The 24,164-nt window shown below is 34.6% G+C and overlaps 1 protein-coding gene across 14 annotated transcripts in view; it reads left to right on the top strand.

Annotated features, from left to right (window-relative positions):
• The window catches only part of raskol (Ras GTPase-activating protein raskol), a 605,213-nt gene that overhangs the window by 317,811 nt on the left and 263,238 nt on the right, over positions 1 to 24,164 (top strand). For 8 of the 14 annotated variants that reach the window (XM_069833949.1, XM_069833952.1, XM_069833958.1 and 5 more), the window contains one exon: positions 7,317 to 7,379. The exons of the other annotated variants lie outside the window; for them this stretch is intronic. In XM_069833949.1, coding sequence (XP_069690050.1) covers positions 7,317 to 7,379 — 63 coding nt within the window. The remainder of the gene's footprint in view (positions 1 to 7,316; positions 7,380 to 24,164) is intronic. 14 annotated transcript variants of the gene reach the window in all.

Here is a 24,164-nt window from a genome sequence, read left to right on the forward strand (position 1 = left end):
TCCTTGTTTATCTGAATTTCTGCAATAGATTAGAGGAGCTTTTCTCCCCGGGAAAGACGCAGTAGACCACAGGCGTGATCTAGAGGTAACAAGTGGAACTCACGTTCGGGTATGGGTTGGAATCCCGCATGAGCTGATTATCTAGTTATCCTCGCGATATGTGATGGGGGGGGGGGAACTTGAGAATTGACCGCCACATAAAAGTGCAACCCCCTTGTTCTCCTTGTGTTACCCTTGTTCTCCTTTTCTTTCCCTTGTATTCCCCTTGCTCTCATTGTCTTTCTCTTGCTCTCTTAGCTGTGTATTATGATAACAAATGATTGAAAGAATTTCAGTTTCGTCCTTTAAAAGTACAAAAATTTAATCTGAACAGATGTTCCTTTTCGTTTCTGAAAAGGAATTTTAAAGTGTTACATTTTTCGAGCTAAAGTTTTGCACATTTAAAGAACAAAACTAAAATTCTTTCCGTCATTTATTGTCATAATATCTGTTTTCTTTAATTGACTGAGCATATTGGGAATTAAATCAACGGCTTTCCCAAAACATGCCATGAAATGTTTCATATATAACGATTTTTATTTCGAAAAAGAAGCAAAAATGAGCGAAATTGTATTAAACTTTTTTGTTTGAAATATTTCAAAGAATAACCTCCTGAAATTAGTGGCATTACTTACGGTCAGTGGCGGTGTGTTCTTTGCATTCAATGATTCAGAGAATCTCCAGGAAAAACAATTTAATTGTTTCAGTAAATTTATTTATAATTTACACTAACATTCTTTGTTTCTTCCTAATCTTTAATAAGTTTACTTGCGGCTCTGATGTATTTTTGTCGTATGAAAACCTACGAACCGCAGAGATCGAATATACCTATGCTTACGAGGTTCAGTTTCTCCTCTGAACCTCACCGAGCCAGCTTCTGGACATGCTTGCTGGGCGAAAGGTAAGGGGGGAATGCTGTAGGGGAAACATGTGAATGCGCTGGTAAAAAATCCAGCGCACTGCGCCGAACGCAGCTGTCCGTGATGTAATAGTGAGACAGCTGACATGCTATGGCGGAAACGTAAGAATGGTCGTTCTTGGTGTTATAATCTTAATATGTTCGTCTGTGAGTGTGACCAGTTTTCGTTTTCAAAGAAAATTAATAGTGTTCAATATCTTTTACAAACAGATTTTTCAGTTTTAATCTTTGAAGTTAAGTGTAAAATAAAAAAGCTTGCAAGGCCTTTGCCTCAACTCGATTTAAAGCAAGCACAAACAAGCCGAAGTAAGATATTTTGCAGGGCTTTCAATGTAAAAATATATGAAAGAAACAGCTGGTTTTTCAGTTGTGAATCTACAAATAAATTATTTTGTTTCCCGTGCCTGCTATTTGCTTAAGAGTATAGATACGAGCTGGACATGCACTGGTGTGTCAGATTTAAGCCATTTGACACAGAAAGTTAAGAAGCATGAGGAATCTATTGCTCATAAGAATGATTGCCTAGATTTATCAGTCCTTGGAAGAACAGAAATTATGCAGCAGCTTAGCTCAGCTTTCAGGCAGAATGTTGAACGACAGAATGATAACGTAAGGAAACGTCGCTATGTTCTCTAAAAGATAATTAATCATCGCTATCGTTATCATCATTACCATCACCAGGCTCATTTTAAGGTAATTATCAACTTTAAAGAACTGTTAGTGCTTTTTTTTTTTAATTTTTCAGAAATGAGATATTGTTTAAATTTGTTAGAAAACTATGTAATATCATAAAAGTAGTGAACCTCTTGTCATTTTAAGCACGAATCGCCACTGCTTACGGTTCATCCTATATAAGAACAATGTCATTATTCTGTGATAAAGATTACCACGCTCTTACCTTAAGTTAAAAACTGCATTAATAAGTAAAAAATAAAAAGTATCGGCTCGTACGTCGTCTTATAAAAGTCATACCATTATACATAAAATATAATGGTATTGTTATATAAAAATATGGAAGTGCTTTTGCTCACAGTCAGTAATATTGTATCAATATTATGTATATTTCAGATTCCTTTTTTCATACTTTAGGAATATAACGAACTAAAACGCTTTGAAAAGAGAAAGTTCACGTACAAATGATAAAGAATAATTTACCATAACGCAGACTATGAAGCAAAAAAGAAAAGTACCTTCTACATAGCTATTTTCTTGCCTGCAAAATCTATGAAATTTCGTAAACATGATCGTTTTATTAAGTTTGCTTGGATGGTGTCACTGATGTGTCCAGAGCAAGTTAACAGTTTCAGCAAGATTAATTTGTTTCCCCAACACTAAGAAAAGGATAGATAATATTTCCAAAAATGAAATAGAAATAAAAGTTTCTCAATTCATAGCATATTCTCTGACACTAGCTATGATTTCAATCCCAGGCCGTCTTTGCACTGTCATTCTCTGCAATAACCTGACGAGATACCCACTCCACCTCTCTCACTGCAATAGTGGTGTGCGGGTTGCATTTCTATTACGTCATCACTTCGTGGTGTTTCGTAACACTGCGTTACACTGTCCAGTCTTATGTTGACGATGGACTTACATGAACTAAGCTAATTTGTAAGCATAATGCTTAAAATTCTCCAAAGACGAAGATACAGTACACCATAGGTTGGCTTTATTTACTCACTGTGCTTCTCATCCGTAGAAATGCAACAACGCTTGGGAGTTTACACTGCAGTATATACGAAGTCCTGTAACGGGGTACACATATCAAATTCTGGAATTTTCTGAAGCTAAATCTTATCCATAAGTTGACTTAGTTGAGACACCATAAGGAACCTGGATTCGATTCCGGAAAGATGGCTGTAAAATTGTGCTGTGCAGAGCAGGTTATATCCGAGTTCTTTGGTTTCCCCTGTCATTCCTATTTTGTAGATGTTCCATTAGCGCCATATCCGTAGTCTACAAAAGACTTACGGAGATCAAAGTGGACGTTAAATAAAAAATAGTAATTTCTTTGTGACTTTAATAGCCTTTCAAAGTATTGGCATTAGTCAGATGGTGAGAATGCCGGAGTAATAATTGAAAGGCAGACGGTAGTATAAATAAAATTGCACGAAGAAAGGAAACTGGCCATAGGACCACTGTTATCATATGTTATTATGTCCAAATATTTCGTGGAACTTCGGTTAATTTTGGATAGATTTTCTCCAAGTAGCACGACACATACGGAGGAGACAGTAATTTCATTCACTAGCCAAATCCATCTTCTTCTTTCTTCATCTTGATTAATTTCAAATCTGTGCTCTAGACGTTAGTTGAGCTGAGAATCAACTGAAAAGAAACCTGTTCTCAGTCTCATATCGAATAAATTTTCACCATTAGTTATAGTAATCCGCATTACCTTTGTTAGCTATGGTTACATAGTATGTAAAGAGAGTGGGATACTGAGTTACTATTTCCTTTGTGAGATTTAATATTTGCTAAAATGTTACCCGGCCCGCTGTCGCACTGAATGCAATGAAAGATAACTTGATTTGCTTCACTCAAAGAAGTGCGGCTATTCTGGTATTTCATCCCAACCATTTATCACTATTAATAAATAATTATTTTTTATTAATATCTTAAGGCTCGTTCATTTATCGTAATTAGATTGTGATTATTGAAACTTGCGTCTATAAATACATCACAGTTTGTCATTTCCAAGTGCATAGCCTAGTATTATTATACGAGTACATACGGTTCTTAGCCATATTATCGTTGCCATTTTGTGAATCATATTAATATTAATATTCTCAAATTTAGACTAATACTGTATTTCGACTAAAAATAATTTCCAGGAAAACTATACGTAATAGTCCGTGGCAATCATATATAAAATATGTACCTAGATGTATATACATACATACACAAACATAGTTAAATAAAATAATAATTATAAATTTGGGTGGCATATTAATCCTATTAAGAGTGTGAACGACATTTCGAAAATGTATGGGTTGTATTGCAAGAATTTCCGACGTTGAAACCCGCTGTGAATCTCGTTTTTCTGCGTGACTGTTCCATTTATCTTTGTGTCTTGTTATTTATCTATCGATCTCTTTAACTGTTATTTTATTAGCAATGTGCCGATCTATTTCGTCTTCCTGTCTGCTTCTCTTGTTGTTTAGCTACTTATAGTACCTGTGTGTCTGTCTGTCTGATTATACAGTTTATTTATCTGTTGGTCTGTGAACAGCTGGAGAAGTAAGACATGAGGCAAACATTTGATATGCGCAGTAGACCATGATGACATTAGCTCTTCTGTAGCGGCCGGCGGAAGGAAGTGCCTTGCCCTCTGTGCGTGTTTGGCTCAGGTTTAATCTTCCCAGTTATAAGTTTATATTCGGCTGAAAGTAGAGACAGGATGGGATTCGCTTCCTGGTAATTTGTCGTGATGCTTACCTTTCGTCCAAGCAAATACAGGAGATCCATTCAAATTGGATTTCACGATCATTGCGTGTAGTGTTGAAACTGTGTTTAACTGTTCAGTGCATCATTAACATGAGACATGTCTTGTAGACTGCAGTTACAAAATAAAAGTTAAAAACTTATCTCAGTGTGAGAGTTCACAGAATATTGTTTAGGAATTTTCGCTTCTTTTTATTTTGTAGTTATAGAAATAAAAAAAGATAAGAATTTAGACGTATAGGGGATGTGAAGTAAGAATGGATGAAAAGGATGGATAGGCAGAAAAAATATATAGATGGAAATAAGAAAGGAATGAACAGGCTAAGAAAATAGGAAGAAAGAAAATAAATTATACGAGTACAAAGAAAGAATAATGTAAAACTAAGAATCATTGCATGGTTATAATATGGCCAAGAACTGTGTGTATGATCACATTACAAAATATATTATTATTATTTTATAGTAGGTATATATAGTTTGTTGGTCAAAATTCAATTCTGGAAGTACCACAATGGATCCCAGCAGGAGCCTTAAGTGCGCAGTACATTCTATTTTATTATGATATTATACTTACTTACTTATTTACTTACGGCTTTTAAGGAATCCGGAGTTTCATTGCCGCCCTCACATAAGCCCGCCATTGGTCCATATCCTGAGCAAGATTTATCCAGTCTCTATCATCATATCCCACCTCCCTCAAATCCATTTTAATATTATCCTCCCATCTACGTCTCGGCCTCCCCAAAGTTCTTTTTCCCTCCGGCCACCCAACTAACACTCTATATGCATTTCTGGATTCGCATATTATATTATATTATATTATATTATATTATATTATATTGTATTATATTATATTATATTATATTATATTATATTTTAAAACTTTAATCGTCTTTATTTAATAGAATGGAGAGTTTGAGTGGTAACATTCCTCATTGATGTATCTTTTCTCTTTAGATTGTGCCTGACTTTCTTAGCTGAGAGAGTCTAAAGAAAATTATATAATAATCATATGTTCAATAATAATAATAATAATATAACACTTAGCAATAGTTCTCTTATCATAAATAATGTATTTTACCAATATTATTTTTCCGTTTTTGCTGTGCTTTTCAACTTTTTCCTCTTGCGGATTACAGGCAAAACTGAATGTTCGTAACACCGTACATTGAATGAATACTAGCAGATAGTTGCTATTTTCATGATAGGGACAGCCAAATGATACTCGTTTTAATTAGATTAGTTGAGGGAATGTACTGAGCCTGTATCGATGTATTAAGCCGATTTAGTCTACAGTCACCGCTAGTTGAAAAGCACTGCAATTAGACCTATTGTATTCACTTTGTTCTGTTGTCATCTTATTCATTATTCTGTTTATTCTAAACTCCGTATCTTAAATTATTATGTAATAATGTATTATTTTGAAATTACAATTACCATATTTAACTATTACCGGTAATGTAATACAAAATTCACTAATGTGATTTCTACAAGTGACATTGTTAAACTCAATACGAATAAGAAATTCAGTATTAATTCCATCATCCCTTCTATTATTCTTTTTGTATGTTTCCTGATTTGGACATGTGAGTGTGAGTGATTGAGCGAAATGTAGGATTGTTTGATTTTGTGAGTCACTTCTGTTAATGTGTAAGTTTGTGAATGAATGTATGTAAGAGTGTCATCAAGCTTGTGAATGGGTTTGTGAATGCGAGTATGTGATCCAGTTTGTGAATCTGTGTGAGCGGTTTGCGAATGCGGGTTGTGATCGGGTTTGTAAATGCCTGTGTGTGATCAGGTTTGTAAATGTAAATGTGTGATCGTAAATTTAGGTGTAATCGAGTTTAAGTGTGCTTATGATCGTGTATGTGAGTGATCGGATGTGTGAAAATTAATTAGATCGGGAATGTGAATGTGAGTGTTATCGGGTACGTGAGTATGTGTTCGGGTTTATGTATGTATTTTATCGGTTTTGTGAATGTATGATAGAGTTTCTGAATGTGAGTGTGTGATTTGGTTTGTGAATGTAAATGTTTGATTCGATTTGTGAATGTGAATATGTGCTTGGGTCTATGAATATGCATGTGTGATTGGGTTTATGAATGTGAGTATGTGATTGGGTATATAAATGTGTAATTAGGTTTGTAAATGTAAATTTTTTATCCGGTTTGTGAATGTGAATGTGTGCTTCGGTTTGTGAATGCGCGTGTGATTGGATTTGTGAGTGTGTATGATTGGGTTTGTAAATGTGCGTATGTGATTGGGTTTGTAAATGTGTGTGAATAAGTTCAAAAATGTACGTATGTGACTGGATTTGTGAATAGACTGTGTGATGATTCGATATGTGAATATGCGTATGTGATTTGGTTTGTGGATGTTATGTTTTATTTAACGACGCTCGCAACTGCAGAGGTTATATCAGCGTCGCCGGATGTGCCGGAATTTTGTTCCGCAGGAGTTCTTTTACATGCCAGTAAATCTACTGACATGAGCCTGTCGCATTTGGTTTGTGGATGGTCTTATGTGATTGGGTTTGTGAATTTGAGCAATCAAGTTGGTGAGTGGATTTATGAATATATGTGATCGGGTTTGTGTTCAGTGTATGATCGGATCTGTAAGTGAATTTGTGTTTGAGTGCTTGATGAAATTTGTAAGTGGATTTCTGAGTGTTCAAGTAGGTTTGAGATTGTGTGAACGATTTTTGATGAAGTAGTCTGTTTGTTTGTGAGTATTGGAGTGAATATATTCGTGAATGAACACGAACATGTGCAGTATGTGTGAGTTTACGTAGTGTTTGCTCACATAGACACTATTTGTGCGTGTCACATTTCATTCGAGATAGCAACTCACGCCCCCTTGACACAATTGTCTGTTTATCTGCATTTTTTCTGACGTTGTGTTGTTTCTGTTGTAGGTGAGTCGAAGTCTATGTCACTGCCAAGAGCTTTTGCCGAGGACAAATACTCAGACAAAGGAGGTAAGAAGTGTTTGTTAGTTGTAGCTACTGTCTGTGAAACTGCAGGGAAAGTGAGGCCGCTGCACGCACTCTGTGTCCAGCATCTGTGGACGATACTGAGAGAAATATTACGTTTCAAGCTTCGAATACTTTCGCCTTTAGTATAAGTTCCAGCGTGAATACGATGGAAAGCTTCTTTACGCCCGGTAATGTTGTTATCTCTGGTGAAAGCGGAAAATTGAAGATTTTATTTGCTATTTAGTGATATGCAATTGATAGACATATTACGTTGTTGTTCACATTGCAACTCCCGCGGGGTTTTCATGTCTTTGAGTTCTCCATATCGAATTGAAATGTGCATTACTGTGTAATATTAGTTTTACATAGGCTTTTAATGCCCGGGGTGATTAAAAATTAGTAGTTACATCACTTATATCAGCAAAACACTCGATTGTATATTAATAGCATCAGTAACTTAAAGATAGCAGAACGATAGCTATCATCCGCCCGTTGATAAAATGCATAATGATGAGGTTAATCTGCTGTTAAGTGTATTAACAGATATTTAGATGGTTCTTGACTTTTGACTCATTCTGTAATGTTAGTCACAATAAAAATTAAGTCTATGTATTTATATTGAACCTTCAAATGTCAGTTTTATGTGCATGTATTTTGATAGTATTCTTTGAAAATGTAAAATGTAACTATGCAATAGGTGATACTGACGTGACATGACAAGGGTTTGTCCTGAAATGGTAGATCTATAGCCTGAATTTAATTAATATTTTAGTAGTTGAATAGTGTACAAAATGTGAAATCATAGTAAACGATAATGTATGTTACTGAATGACCACAGAAGTGGAATTAGTTCTGATACAATGTTTAGTCACCTTACAACTTTTGCAGTAATGAGTAATGGTGAATATGTTAGTCCCTCTACCACCGAGTAAGTGAACTGTAAAAAATTAATTTTGTATTAATACCGTTTATATTATGTTCGAAACAATTGGGAATTATATTGCAATACGATTGCCAGCAAATATAATTGCCAGTCACTTTCTATTGACTCTTCGATTTATTTTACGGTCATTGACTCATCATGAGCCTGTGATTTAATATATTTGCGAAATGTGACTTCAAAATAAAAAAGCGGAAAAATTCAAATATCTTGGAGCAACAGTAACAAATATAAATGACACTCGGGAGGAAATTAAACGCAGAATAAATATGGGAAATGCGTGTTATTATTCGGTTGAGAAGCTTTTATCATCTAGTCTGCTGTCCAAAAATCTGAAAGTTAGAATTTATAAAACAGTTATATTACCGGTTCTTCTGTATGGTTATGAAACTTGGACTCTCACTCTGAGAGAGGAACATAGGTTAAGGGTGTTTGAGAATAAGGTGCTTAGGAAAATATTTGGGGCTAAGCGGGATGAAGTTACAGGAGAATGGAGAAAGTTACACAACACAGAACTTCACACATTGTATTCTTCACCTAACATAATTAGGAACTTAAAATCCAGACGTTTGAGATGGGCAGGGCATGTAGCACGTATGGGCGAATCCAGAAATGCATATAGAGTGTTAGTTGGGAGACCGGAGAGAAAAAGACCTTTAGGGAGGCCGAGACGTAGATGGGAGGATAATATTAAAATGGATTTGAGGGAGGTGGGGTGTGATGATAGAGACTGGATTAATCTTGCACAGGATAGGGACCGATGGCGGGCTTATGTGAGGGCGGCAATGAACCTTCGGGTTCCTTAAAAGCCATTTGTAAGTAAGTAAGTTAAAATACTATTAGTCGAGAGGCTACTGTATTGTTTTTGTATGAAACCATTTATGCGTATATGTGCCGTTCGTAAAATAGGTGACATTGGAGGTAAGTCCTATACGAATTGAAGACTGCAAATTTAAAATAAGCTAAGTATCATTTCGTTTTTAAATCTAGATTTTGTTGCCAATGTGTGATATGTATGAGGCTGATGCCATATGAAAGGACCTAAATCTCTTAACATCAATTTTTAGTGCGATATGACTTCATACAGATGGCTTTGAAGTAAAACTCAAAGTCAATGGAAAATCTAAAGAGGCTATATTGTACAATCACGAAATTCCTAAACTCAGATCAGATATTTGGCGAAAGTGAGATCGGCTAGCTTTTAAATCAAAAGTAGAACATAATGACACTAAAAAGCAAACTGAAAAGAAAAAGAATTACAGGCGCACAACAGGACAGTTGGAAAGCCATCAGTGATTAACAAATTAATGCCATTTTCCCACTTTGTAAGATAGTGATACTAATACAGTTTCTGTTTACCTTCAACTAGTTATTTCCCTGCCTTTCGTCATTCATGCAGATATGTTCTACTTGAGGCAACTATCCTGTTACAATTTCAGAGTTCATTTGCATGACACAGATTATGCCATATTGTGTAGGAAGCCGAGGAGGAAGTGAGATTGCTTCATGTCTCTTCACAGTTTTAAACAATGTCTAGTATCAATCATGTTGATCATGCACGTTTCTCATTCATTATGAAGTATTTCAATCCATTTATCTGACTTCTGGACATAGATTCCTTGCGTGTGAACGAGGTTGGAAAGGTAAACACTGGAAAGATCTCAATTCTGTGACTTTCAGTCACAGATAAGATGGCCGCAACAAGCTGCATGATGGATTCGTATAGTATTGTAGATGCTACTATATAGTAAAAATACGAAGAAACTTCAGTAGGCATGAGAAAATGTCCGTAGTTTCAAGAAAGGAAAATTTATTCGTGACTTTCAAGTAGTTGAGTTTAAAAAAGAGAAAAGTGTTAGGGATTTGTGCAAAGAGAAGAAGAAATATTTATTGGGTATGATAGAGTAAATTTACCTCAGCAACTTTTATAGGTAGTTATATTTTTGTATTAAATTAATTGGACTATTACACTCTTACTACGTCATACTATTTTTGACCAATAAAACGGTACGAAAGGACGTATTTCAACCAATCATGGCTGCTTATCGCACAATTTTATCGCGTCCCTAGCATTTGTTTAATTTTATCGCGTCCCTAGCATTTGTTTAATTTTATCGCGTCCCTAGCATTTGTTTAATTTTATCGCGTCCCTAGCATTTGTTTCTTTGTTTGCCAACATTTGAAACTGCGCTGGTCTGGACGTCAAAAAAAAAAAAAATATATATATATATATATATATATATATATATACATAAAATTACAAACCACTCCAGTCGATGCACAGCAGTTTCAAATATGACTCGCATAGGCATTCAAGAACAAGAATTAATAAAAATCACTGATCATGCCTATGCATCTTCTGAAATCCGATTTATAAATAAATGAAGAGCACCATTCGGAAATCCTGAATAAGTTGAATACACCATGTAGACCTAAATCAACGAGTTCCACTTCTATTACGCACACGTCCAATATAACATCAATTGAACCACCAACCACATTCAAATTTGAAAATTGTAAATTCAATAATTATTCCTTTTAAAATTATTCATTCGGAAATTCTGAATAAGTTGAATACACCATGTAGGCCTAAATCAAACGAGTTCCATTTCTATTACGCACACGTCCAATATAACATCAATTGAACCACCAACCACATTCAAATTTGAAAATTGTACATTCAATAATTATTCCTTTTAAAATTATTCATGTTTATTTTTTATGTCATTGTCGTTAATTAAAACTTTTCTAACACTTGTGTACAGTATATTAGTTAAGTTATGTTATAGCTTCTGCTATATGATATTATGGATAGTCACGTATCAGAGATTGTTTAATATTAAGATTTATTGAAAATCATCTGTCAAGTGGCGTTGATTACTGGGATTCGGATAATTGAAGTTTTAATAATAAAAATGAAACTGAATCAACAAAGTCTTCTTGACTAGTAACATTGCCATCGTGTATACATGTAGATCGAGAACTTGACGAGAAGGCATTGCTCACTGCTGCCATCTAGCATGCATCTAGCGTAATATTTGTAATGTTGAGATGGTACAATAATACATTTGAAGACAGTTGTATTTTCGTAAGTCAATTAATGTTTTATTGTATTGGAGTACTTCGTTACATCTAATCTTTATATACTTTCTTCTAATCGTGTAATAGTCTATTAAATCCCACTCGAGTTTTGATTTTCTCTAGATAAATCAAAACGTCTAGTGAGATTACTGTTGATAATTTAGACGCTGTAGATTATAAAAAGTTTTATTTGTAATCATTTTCTGTTTTGGTAAAATAATTATTATGAATAGTGAATAAAGTGGAAAAAGGACTTTGTAGTTGGCTGCACAATTTTACATTTTCATTCAATGTAATGTTCTTAACTTCAGTTGAATTTCAATAACTATGTCATAAAAATGTTCTCAATTTTATTTTTAAAGGGAACGTGGCATAGCCTACTTTATGTCGCAGAGTTACAAGATACATAAACAATTTTTTAGAAATATTTCAATTTATACATGTTAATACTTTTGTCTCTCTTTAATTTCGAACCTTCAATTCTAGTGATCATATTTATACATTGTGTAAAAATGAATGACAATTTTTCATCTCATAAATAGCTCATAAAATGAATGTTATGATGAAAATGTTTAGCGAAAATAATGAGTTCAATATACAGAGTTATTTGAAGGCTTTCAAGCCACACCTGACTATTCCACAATACCACAAAAATTAAGTTTCTTATCTTAATCGCACCTTATCTTAAGCTACCTTGTGGTAGACATGAATAACTGTTTCTTTAAGTGGGGAAGGCTGTAATTGTGAGATTAAGTTTAACAGCATACGGATTTAACCGTTCGCAATTGAGCTTAAGCCTGGAATATCTTTGAAACTACTTAATGTGGATTAGTCATGTCTGGTTTGAAACCATTTATCCTAACTAGAAGAAGAGAATTATTTACGAAGAACTTTACTTAAAAAATGGAGACGTGAAATGTTTCGTTTTTAATGCCACATAAAAAAGAAACATGATTTTTTGTAGTGTAACAATTTTATATTATTCCTTAGATCATAGGCACATGTTAAGTATAGTTTTCTGAACACTGACTTAAGGTTTAATAACCGACCGAAATTGACCCAATTTCCATTGTTACATTATCACGAAAATCTTCTTTTTTACATTTAAGTAATATCCGTAAAATGTATTATTTTACTTTGCTGTAGTTTCTATGAATATGGTAGGTCTGTAGGCTATAGGCCTAATTTCATCGAATGGTTTAAGCCTATGTATTTATGAAAATTATAATATTTTATTGTTCGATTTTACGATACTTGGTAGCTTATCTTGTTAGTTCGCAATGTTGGAAGAATTGACATCAAGGATTTTCGAACCTTAAGGTTAGCTGACATATGCATTAGTTTCAAATTAGATGTTTTTTCTTCTGCTTCCTCTACTTATTCTGTAGCATCACATGTAGGTTGTAGAGGCTGTTAGGTCTTCATTTGATCAGTTCAGTGTTTGTGTCCACGTAACGTAACAAATGGTAAGATGAACCTACGTCTATTGATACTATGTCCATATCACGTATGTCCATATTTTTGAGGGCTTAGATGCATTATAAGTACCGCCAGCCTATTTGATAATATCGATTCATATTTTTATCTGGAAATAGTATATAATCGATTGTTATTCTAATATAGCCAACTTAGTAAAATTAATTCATTTTTTATATATTTCAATAATACGTAATGTCACTGCCTTCCTCAAACTTTTTAATTATTCATTGTAGTTTTTTACACAATTTCCCCCCCCCCCCAGACCTTGTAGTGTTTAAATTCCAGCCATGGTGACATGTAAACAAACAAACTTTGGTTCTCAATTATTCATGCAATAGGTATCGATAATTTCATTTATCGAACTGCTACTTCCATTGACCTTTTTTTTTAGGAGATACATTATCTGGCGGTACCTATAATGCATCTGTTCCTTTTTGAGTCCATATGACTTACGTCCACACACGGCCATGTCCATTTCTATTTACATCTTTATTGTTCCATAGAATCATAAAGGTGAAGGTGAAGAAGCAGAAGATGAGTACCTAATTGGTTATGTGAAGTGGACATAAAAATTTTAGATGGACGTAGTGTATTGGACATTCATGCAGTGGACGTAACAAAGTGAATATAAAATTTGTGTTTTTGGACTAAAATAAAGTGGACATATATTTATTGTTATAATTTAGTGGGCTTTTTATTTTAATGGACATAAGAAAATGGACATTAAATTTTTTGACGTTAAAAACTGGACCTCATGTTTGGAGCCTACGACATTGAGGTATACGGAAATTAGGAGCAAGTTTTATGACTTTTTTACCTCTGTAATAGAAGGAACGTCAACATCGATCGCCTTTGACTTCCTAAAATAATGGGGCCCTAATTTCATAGCAGCTGACTGGGTAGATCTTAGTTATTAAGATATTAAAGAATCCTCCTTCACCTGGTATAGAACCCAGTGTCGTTCATTCCGCAGTCGCTTTACCGACAGAGCTGCCTCGGTTCCCTTCCACTCAGAAAGTAATTATTACGTAGTGACGAAGAAAGTCTTAAGTGTTCCACGTAAGACTATTTCTAGATAGACTATTACAAAATGTCTTCTTGCAGTGTCATCATTTAACGTTTGCTCTTTAGACACCAACAAGTTCCTTGTGCCAAGCTTTTACGACTTGTTGCGATTTGTCTCGCATATCGACGGGAAGATAACGTTTAATGGTACCAAATACTCGGATTTAATTTAAATGTATTTTTAATCTCACAAGTCGTGTCAACTAAGTAATTTTGCAGGTTCGACCGATCTGCAGAATAGAAAACCTAAGCAGGTTGAATACATCATCTGAATCTCTTGCCGTCCCTTCACGTTTGAAGTCACGACTCCGGTCTTGGGTGACCTTGGCGAGTGTTGACTGTTAGGCCTATAATAACGTTGGTTCAGTTAGAAACTGCATGTTGTATTTGACACAAAACCATTTTCATAATGTAGTGCATAACAGAATGCTTCTGTTTTGTTTATACTTTAGATCAGATGGTGACATTAACAATTTGAACTCAAAATGTCTTACAATATAGATATTCAGGATTCTACAGCTACTGCCGTCTTCCTGTGCCAATCCTCCAAAGCCTTCTGTTTTGTGCGTCTTCAGTCCTCAACCCCCCCTTGTATATGACCTCCATTACTTCGTTGTCCCAAGTTTTTTTTGGTCTATCTTTTCCTCTTCTTCCTGGAGGTTTCCACTGGTAAATTTGTTTAGGCCATCTATCTTCGCCCATTCTCATCAGATGACCAAACCACTTCAAACTCTTATTTTATATTATATTTAACACTGTCTCTTCAGCATCCATTCTATGCCTAATTTCTTCATTTTTAATGTGGTCCAAGCGGGAGACTTCGCCTCAAATAATCCATTTCTACGGCCAAAATTCTTTTTCTATAATATGCATTCCTTACCCATATTTCACTTCCGTAGTTTAATACAGATTCAACTAACATTTTGCCAATATATTTTTTGGTATCCTTCCAAAGATGTTTATCCCACCATTTAGAATTTAAACATGTTATAATTTTTTTTTTTTACTTTGTTCAATTCGGTTTTTATTTCCTCTTCACCAATACCTTCTGCTTTAGTTATAATTGTACCTAGATATTTTGCCTGGTTAACTTGTTTAATTTCAATTTCATCATCTATAACAATATTATCATACTTCTAGTATTAATGGCCAAATATTGTCTTCATATAATTTATAGAGAGACCCCAGGATTCATAAAATTTGTTTAATCTTTTGACCATAAATCCTAAATCAAAAAGATCTTGTGCAATCACTACTTGATCGTCTGTAAATTGTAAATTAAATAGGAATTTATCTTCTATTTTTATTCCCATTCCTTGACAGCTTTGTTTCCATTGTTTCAATACCTGTTCGATGTACATATTGAACAGTATTGGTGATAAGCTGCAGCCTTATCTCAACCCTTTGGAGGTTTCTATTTGTTGTGAAAAGGTTTTTCCAATTTTAATATAGGATCTATTATCGTTATACATTTCTCTTATGACGGCAATTAATTTTTTATTTATATTGTTCTTCTTCAGAACTTCCCAAAGTTTATTTCTTGGTACTGTATCGTAGGCTTTTTCAAGATCTATTAATGCCAAATGAGTTTATTCTCCAACTGCAATGAATTAACCCATTTAAAAATAAGTTGTGCTATATAGCAAATTCTTGAATAAGTTAATACTATTATTTTTAGGCTGTGTTGACTTTCGCTCAAAAAGTTAATAAGCCTACTTATTTTTAAGAAATATGGAATTTTGAAAAATGTAATGGAACCATATTTAGTCTAAATATGTCCAAAATTGAAAATATATAAGCCATTAACACTTCCATCTCAGTTGTTTGGAAGTAAGGCTTTGGTCCTCGATATAATAATAATAATAATAATAATAATAATAATAGTAATAATAATAATAGTAATAATACTTACTGGCTTTTAAGAAACCGGAGGTTCATTGCCGCCCTCACATAAGCCTTCCATTGGTCCCTATCCTGAGCAAGATTAATCCACTCTCTATCATCATATCCCACCTCCCTCAAATCCTTTTTAATATTATCTTCCCATCTATGTCTCGGCCTCCCCAAAGGTCTTTTTCCCTCCGGCCTTCCAACTAACACTCTAAATGCATTTCTGGATTCGCCCATACGTGCTACATGCCCTGCCCATTTAAAACGTCTGGATTTAATGTTCCTAATTATGTCAGGCGAAGAATACAATGCGTGTAGTTCTGTGTTGTGTAACTTTCTCCATTCTCCTGTAACTTCATCCCTCTTAGCCCCAAATATTTTTCTAAGCACCTTATTCTCAAACACCCTTAACCTCTCGCAAAGTGAGAGTCCAAGTTTCACAACCATAAAGAACAACCGGTAATATAACTGTTTTATAAATTCTAACTTTCAGATTTTTTGACAGCAGACTGAATGATAAAAGCTTTTCAACCGAATAATAACAGGCATTTCCCATATTTATTCTGTGTTTAATTTCCTCCCGAGTATCATTTATATTTGTTACTGTTGCTCCCAGGTATTTGAATTTTTCCACCTCTTCAAAAGATAAATTTCCATTTCGTACAATATTCTCGTCACGAGACATAATCATATACTTTGTCTTTTCGGGATTTACTTCCAAACCTATCTCTTTACTTGCTTCAAGTAAAATTCCCGTGTTTTCCCTAATCGTTTGTGGATTTTCTCCTAACATATTCACGTCATCCGCATAGACAAGCAGCTGATGTAACCCGTTCAATTCCAAACCCTCTCTGTTATCCTGGACTTCCCTAATGGCATACTCTAGAGCAAAGTTAAAAAGTAAAGGTGATAGTGCATCTCCTTGCTTTAGCCCACATTGAATTGGAAACGCAATAATAATAATAATAATAATGATAATAATAATAATAATAATAATAATAATAATAATAAAAATAATAATAATAATAATAATAATAGGGTCTAATAATAATAATAATATTGAGTGAAGTTCAGAATCTATATTTCACAATAGGCAGAAGAGCTATGGGACATTGGGAGTTGGTGATGTAAAATTAGCAGGACGCTGTACTCCCTAAAACAACACACAGCACTGTCTTGACATTGGACAAACATCCATACGCCGGTGGTATTCGAACCCACGACTGTGTCTTCCACGCCTATCGACATTTACATTACGAATCGTTTTGACGATTAAAATTAGTATAGAACGCCGCGCCTCTCGTTTACAGAGAGACGCGTTGTCACGATGGTACACTTGCTTGCAGTGCGTGGGGATCTGCATTTGCGCTGACGTTTCAAAGTAATTGCAAATTAGCGCTCTCGCGTGAATGTGGGTCACGATTTGTATCACCGAAGATTCAGAACATGAAATGAAAGAATTTAATGGTGTAAGGTATATAACGAGAGTGAAGGCTCATTCACAATGAAAATTAAACATAACGTAAGCGTTAACTTAAGAATATAAACGTTACGGTAAAATCAAGAAGTCATACCATCATTCACGATGTGAACAAAAACATAACAGCAAACAAACTTGGTAACCATGGAAACATAACAACGACACCATTTCCTCATATTCTGTCGTATACTGTAGTATACTGTAGTTCGGCGCTCCACGATTGTGTTCTGTTTGCAAATCACGTAAGCATAAGCATGAAAGTTTGGAGTTTGCAAACTTTCATGTTAACGTCTTACGGTAATGTTTATGTCAATGCTTATGTGAATGATTGTGAATGATCCCATTTGGTAGCCTGGGCGCAAACTTCTGTGTTTATGTTACGGTTATGTTTAATTTTCATTGTGAATGGGCCTTGAGTTGTGATAACGATATGTATGCAACGGTTAGGACATAGGTTTAACGCTAGGCAAATGACTAGAACTTCGAGGACCCCAGTAAAAATTCTGGCGAATGTGAGTGGAACTATGATTCATAATATGACATTAAATTTGGGTAACATTTTCGCATGTACTCTCAGGTTCTCTGCCGTCAGTTCTAAATTTCTACATTAATTAACATACAGTCAATCTGAAGTTTTCATGTGGTCATTTTGGACACTGTTTCATGAAAAAAATATCACTGGTTAAATGTTGCTATTGAATGCGATACTGATATTTCAAAATAAAAATACATCTTTGTTGTCTTGTAAGTCACGAGGACGTACAGTATTATATCCGCGAAAATCTTGAAATGTTTTTTTTTTTTTTTTTCCAGCACAACCGTATTTTCTCTGCTTGGGCTCCTTAGAATAACGAGGAAGTAATCAAAATTTTACACAGGCGTGGATTGAACTCTTCTAGATCGGTGATGTTTGTCCACCTTCCTGTGTTTTCTTGGGTGATGGTCCGGTATCGTTTAAGCACCACGCCATGGAAGTTCCGACTTTCGTCAATTTATTATTTCTTATCGAATCAGAAGACAAAATTCGTAATCATTCACCGTTTCACAGCCCCGAAGTTAAAATCCCTTTTAATGAGGAAAACCGGAGTTCGAACTACATCAGGCCCTTCCCATGATATACCTCCGGGGCAAGACTGACCTCAGCATTGGGGGCGTAGCCTCTCGAAAGGTGTATCTCTACCTTCTCTGCACATTCTCCTTGATGATATCTGTGCGTGTCCTTGCCACATTGACATAACATTCCACAAAGCCAGCGCCTATCGTGACAGTTTTATTAGAACGAAAGCCTGCTTAGCTTTATAATATTTAGAAACAAATTTAACGCAATATCATTAAGTAATCTATTTTATCGACTGCACCAACCTTGTAATATTCTAGAAAACTTAGTATTTTATTACAGTACTCATTAGAAATATGTCTAGAGATTTCTATCGCTCTGCGCATTTGATTTATTATTGTGGCACTATTTCGTGAGGTAAATGATAGCATGCGAAGGTTGGCAAGTCTCTCACACGCTTACACACATACACTCACACACACAAAGGCTACATTTCAACAAAGTCTCCAAGGCTGTCTTGATTAGTGGGTGATGTGACTATCTCACAGTGAGTGGCAGAGTCATTCTTTTGTTGTAATTATCCATACCCTCTAATATCATGTAAATTTATGTTTATTTCTTTTGCTTTTCAGGTGTGTTTGTAAAAGAAACATTGACTCATGATGATTGTAGGTTTTGTAAGAATCGCTGAATATAGATTTTCAGAAAACCTTGAGAGAGAGAAAAAATATATTTTCTTGGAGCCAGCTGAAATACGTATTTTCATTCAGTATCGCATTCAGTTAAATAAGGAATCACCATCAGCACCACTACTAACAAACGCCACCACTACCACTACTACAACTACTGATGATGATGATGATGATAATAATAATAATAATAATAATAATAATAATAATTACTATTATATCGGTAAAATTGGATTCACTAGAATTACCAGAGACAGAGACTAGTGCAGAGAGATAGTGAATGCTCTAACTCGCTCAGACCTACAGTAGTTAGTATGAACATTAACAACTTGCAACAAAAAATGCGAAGTTAACGTAGCCAGATGTAAGTTTATTCCACTTGCACGGACTGGCTCACCGAGAAAGTTAATTTCAACTAACCCTACATACCATAGGAGGCACTGGTAGTTAAGGGATGTTGACGGGCTTGTTATTTTTAGTCTGTTATTATTATTATTATTATTATTATTATTATTATTATTATTATTATTATTATTATTATTATTATTATTATTATACCGACTATTCGTTTACATGACGTCATTCCATTTTCGACCAATGAAGTGTAATGAAATTTTGAATTCCAACCAATCACAATCACACTTTGCGATCATTTTTGCAGCTAGATTTATCGCTATCAATTTATCGCATAGTCGTTCTTTTGTTTAGTCGTTGTCGTTTCCCCGTAAATTGATGATCATGAAAACATTAAGATGCAACTATACGGTTAAAATTTTCTTTCAACTTTAAAGCAATGAATGCAAGATTGATATTTACGCAGTGAAGACGACGTTCAAAACGGCGCACCATGTAGACACAAAATCTTCATGCATCTTAATTGAACGTACCTTTTAAACATGATTCTTTCAATATTCTTCCCAGATTGCACGCATATACGACTGGAATATTGAACTGTGTAGATGGAGCTTTAGTTCCGTTACACACTATAGCGAGAATGCGTTTGTCGAGCTATAAAAAATGCATTCGTGTAGCACTGATTGTAACGATCGAAATAAGGCACAGCTGACATTGGTCCTGCTGCCACAGGTAACTTAACCTACAATTGTAGCCTATAAAATTTGTATTTTGTGAATGAAATGAAACAATTAATAGAAAGTCAGATGTTCAAATGCATATCAAACCCAAAGACCTTGCATAGTAATAATGAGGTCTTTGATCAAACTGCCTTTCGTATGGCGTAATAAAATTCGTGTTTTAATTAGGCCTATCTATACAGAGATGGCTTCACTGTGTAGCAACATGTCTTGCTGTGAATACATAAGCATTGGTATATAGCTGTCCCCACTGTTACTGTTAAATTAAATTATGATTTCAGCAGATAATGAAAATGTATTTATGTTATTATAATAATAAGAGAAAAGTGCAGTACGTGTAATTAACATTGTTAAACCTGTATTTCGCTTTTCGCAATTGGCATTACTGAATAATAACATGGAATTGCTTTATTGCAGTAATCTATATTCATCTACGAGTATTTCAACTTAACAATGTCTGAATAGGTTAAGTATTCGTTAATATACAATTATTAACATTTTGTGATCGAATTTTAGGGATATATTATTTACATTTTTATTTTATTCACGAAATAGTCCTAATAAATGTCACTCGAGTCTGAGATTTCCCAGATAAATCTCAGACCTTTCGTGACGTTACTACAGATAATATAAATGCGGAAGGTTTGAAAGCAGGGATAAAATATACGATGTTTCAAATGGATTTTATCCGTCAAAGAAATAATAGACTACCACATTAATGATTTAATAAGACACAATTTGTCAGTATTACGTTCCGTACCGTTAAGAACATGTTTAAAATATAAAATCAGTATGCCACATTACACGAAACTTCGCACCAGCAGTAGTATAAGCAGCAGCAGCAGTAGTAGTCTCAAAGTCACTTAAAACCAAGAGGGCCCTCTTGCTTAAAACACAACTATTAAAAAGTAACACTGCAGTCGTACCACATTTTAAGGGAAGTTCCTAGTCTTTCCTCAATATAGGCTATCAGTAGCTTAGCATAGGGAATTCGCCAAAGAAACCATCAAAACAAGGGAGAAAGGTAAAGATGATGGTATCTGATTTCTGGATGAAAAGTTATAGACCTATTTAAGCACATAGTCACTGTTTGTGATGATATTCTAGAAAGATTTAAATATTTTAAATATAATTTACACAAGTTGCTTTCTTGTCCGCAGTAAAGGAGATCAGCAGCCTACCTCTTCTTACCTCATTAGATCATTAGGCAGGGAAAGATTTCTCGGAACGAGACTGTTAAAGGACTAATATGCCCATTAAGTCGTTGTGCCGCGTGCCATTAATCATCTCTGCTCCAAACTTCATAGCAAAGTCTCTAGGGAAATGCTCCGAAACAAAGAGCAAGGCAACTCGATAAGGGTGATGAATTGGTTCAGCCGTATGCATGGTACGACTCTGGCGCTTTACAGTAGTTTTGAGATCTTATTCTTCCTCTTGTTCAACTCCACTGTACTTGTACTTTGAGTTAATTGCATTATTTAAAGCTAACAGCAGACTGGCCGTAAATGGGGAAGTAAAACGTTGTATGAACAACAAATCGAAATAATAATAATAATAATAATAATAATAATAATAATAATAATAATAATAATAATAAGTAAAAAATAAAGTCTACCAGTGCTTAGGCCTGATCCACACGGGGATAGTTTACAGGAGTCAAGTGCTTGAAGCCTCTAAACTTGACGCCATATCGATGTACCAGAACCAGACTGTTCCAAGTCCATTTTATTTTTTTTTTCAGGAGAGCTATTTTAAGCTCCTGACAATCAAAGCTTCATGACACTATTTGGAATAGCTTCATAGCAACCTTATGAAGAGAAATATTTACAATTTTTTTCGATTCATATATGCAGACAAGAACTGGAACACAATGAAACACAGATTTCTTTCTTACAAAAAGTTGGACTTAGAACAGTCTGGTTCTCAGCCATCGATATGTATTTGTGATCACACTAGGGTTGCCCATATTTCCCGGAATTTCCAGTATTTAGCCCTAACTTTTAACAGTCTCTTGACTCCCATATTTTTCTTCTCTTCGACCATTTTTCTCCATTATTTTTGCATAATCCAAAAACCTATATGAAACATGTAATTATTTCATTTTTTTTATTTTATTTTATTGGGTTATTTTACGACGCTCTATCAACATCTGGGTTATTTAGCGTCTGAATGAAATGAAGGTGATAATGCCGGTGAAATGAGTCCGGGGTCCAGCACCGAAAGTTACCCAGCATTTGCTCGTATTGGGTTGAGGGAAAACCCCGGAAAAAACCTCAACCAGGTAACTTGCCCCGACCGGGATTCGAACCCGGGCCACCTGGTTTCGCAGCCAGACTCGCTGACCGTTACTCCACAGGTGTGGACGTAATTATTTCATGATCGAAGATGATTTATATTATGGATTCAATTGTTGCACTGAAATGTGCAATCTCTGTAGAAGGTAATACTTGCCAGAAATAATTTCAGGGCTCACAGTTTAAAATCAAATAATGTTACAGTTAGAATAAAAAAAACTAGAGAGTTGTGCTGTAATCAAACCAGGCAGCAAAACTCGTGCAGAGAATGTTTTCTCTTATGAACAGTAAATGAACAGATGTTCGACACAGGAGCACGAAACATCTAATCAAATCAGAACTGTAAATCACTCAACTTCAACTATTCATGCAGAGAATGTTTACAATTTGTTTGAAACTATTGCGCGAGGCAAAACATCTCAAAATACTCGTAATTTAAGCCTTCCTGAATTGAATAATTTGTCAGTTTTGTATGTGAAGTACTGGTATTGCAGATCGCTGAGTCTCGCGTATTTTCTTCTTCAAAAACAGTTGGCAGCCCTAGATCACACGGAGACACAAAACTTGAAACCATGCTTGGAAAAAGTACGCGCTGAATGTTGTATTCGTTGTATTTATATTCAGATTGTGGTCTTTGTATTCAGATTTTGAAGCTAAAATCGTCAACTTATAAGGCTTTTTTTTTTAAGATAAATCTTAATCGAAAACTTTTCAGGAAAACTTTCCTGATAATTCCCATGACAAGTAAAAGGAAGATACAATAATTGTTATTGTACTGTGGAATACAAAATATTTTGAGCCAGTAATGAACTCATTTAATATTAGTAATGATACATTTTTGTTCATGAATATTGTTTCTGTGGTGGATTAAACGGAAGGTGGAATAATCGGACCTTTAGGCCCAATTGTATAAAACTCCCTGACTAAAAATCAACTTTGATCGAAGATCGAAAAGTGAACCGAGTTCAGAGAGTTCTTCTATTGTATAAAACTTTTCTGCGATCAAATTACCTTGGTTCAAATGCAATCTAAGTTCACGTGAAAAGGATTTGGCAACATCGCATAAACAGGTGAAATACGTGATGCGCGGACCATGTTACACAGGTTTGTTCAGTGTTGCCAATCTAGCGACTTTAACTCTTTTTTCAACAACAATTTCTTTTAACTTTTATATTGCTTAAATAGGGATTTAGTGACCTTTTTAGCACCCCATAGTGACAAAATTTAATCTTTCTTTGTTGATAATGAGAAATCTAGCGACTTTACAACTACTTTTTGGCGACTTTCCGTATTACACTCTGTTGGAGACACTGTTTTTTTTTTTTGTGCAATGTAAATAATGGCGGACAATAAGAAGAAGGTTGACTGTTCTCCAAGTTGTTATCATTTTATGGTGTTTGATAATGCTAAACATAATAAAGCTTTATAAAACGACAATTTTCGTTTAGTAATACAGTTAATTGAACATTTATGAATGTACCTATCATATCCATTAATAATTAATGGTTGTTATAAACATAATATAATTATAGGTTATGTTATTTGATACTTCTGAACACGATAGAGCCTTATGAAATATAAGAATGTTTGTGTATTAAGGCAAGAAATTGAAAGAAATATATATAAATGTACCTAACATATCTATTAATATTAATAATAATGGATATTTTATTTGCACAATCTGTCACTCTTATATTTCAAACAGAAAAGAAATAACTG

This window comes from Periplaneta americana, chromosome 8 (assembly GCF_040183065.1).
Source record: "Periplaneta americana isolate PAMFEO1 chromosome 8, P.americana_PAMFEO1_priV1, whole genome shotgun sequence".
Classification (NCBI taxonomy): Eukaryota; Metazoa; Arthropoda; class Insecta; order Blattodea; family Blattidae; genus Periplaneta; species Periplaneta americana.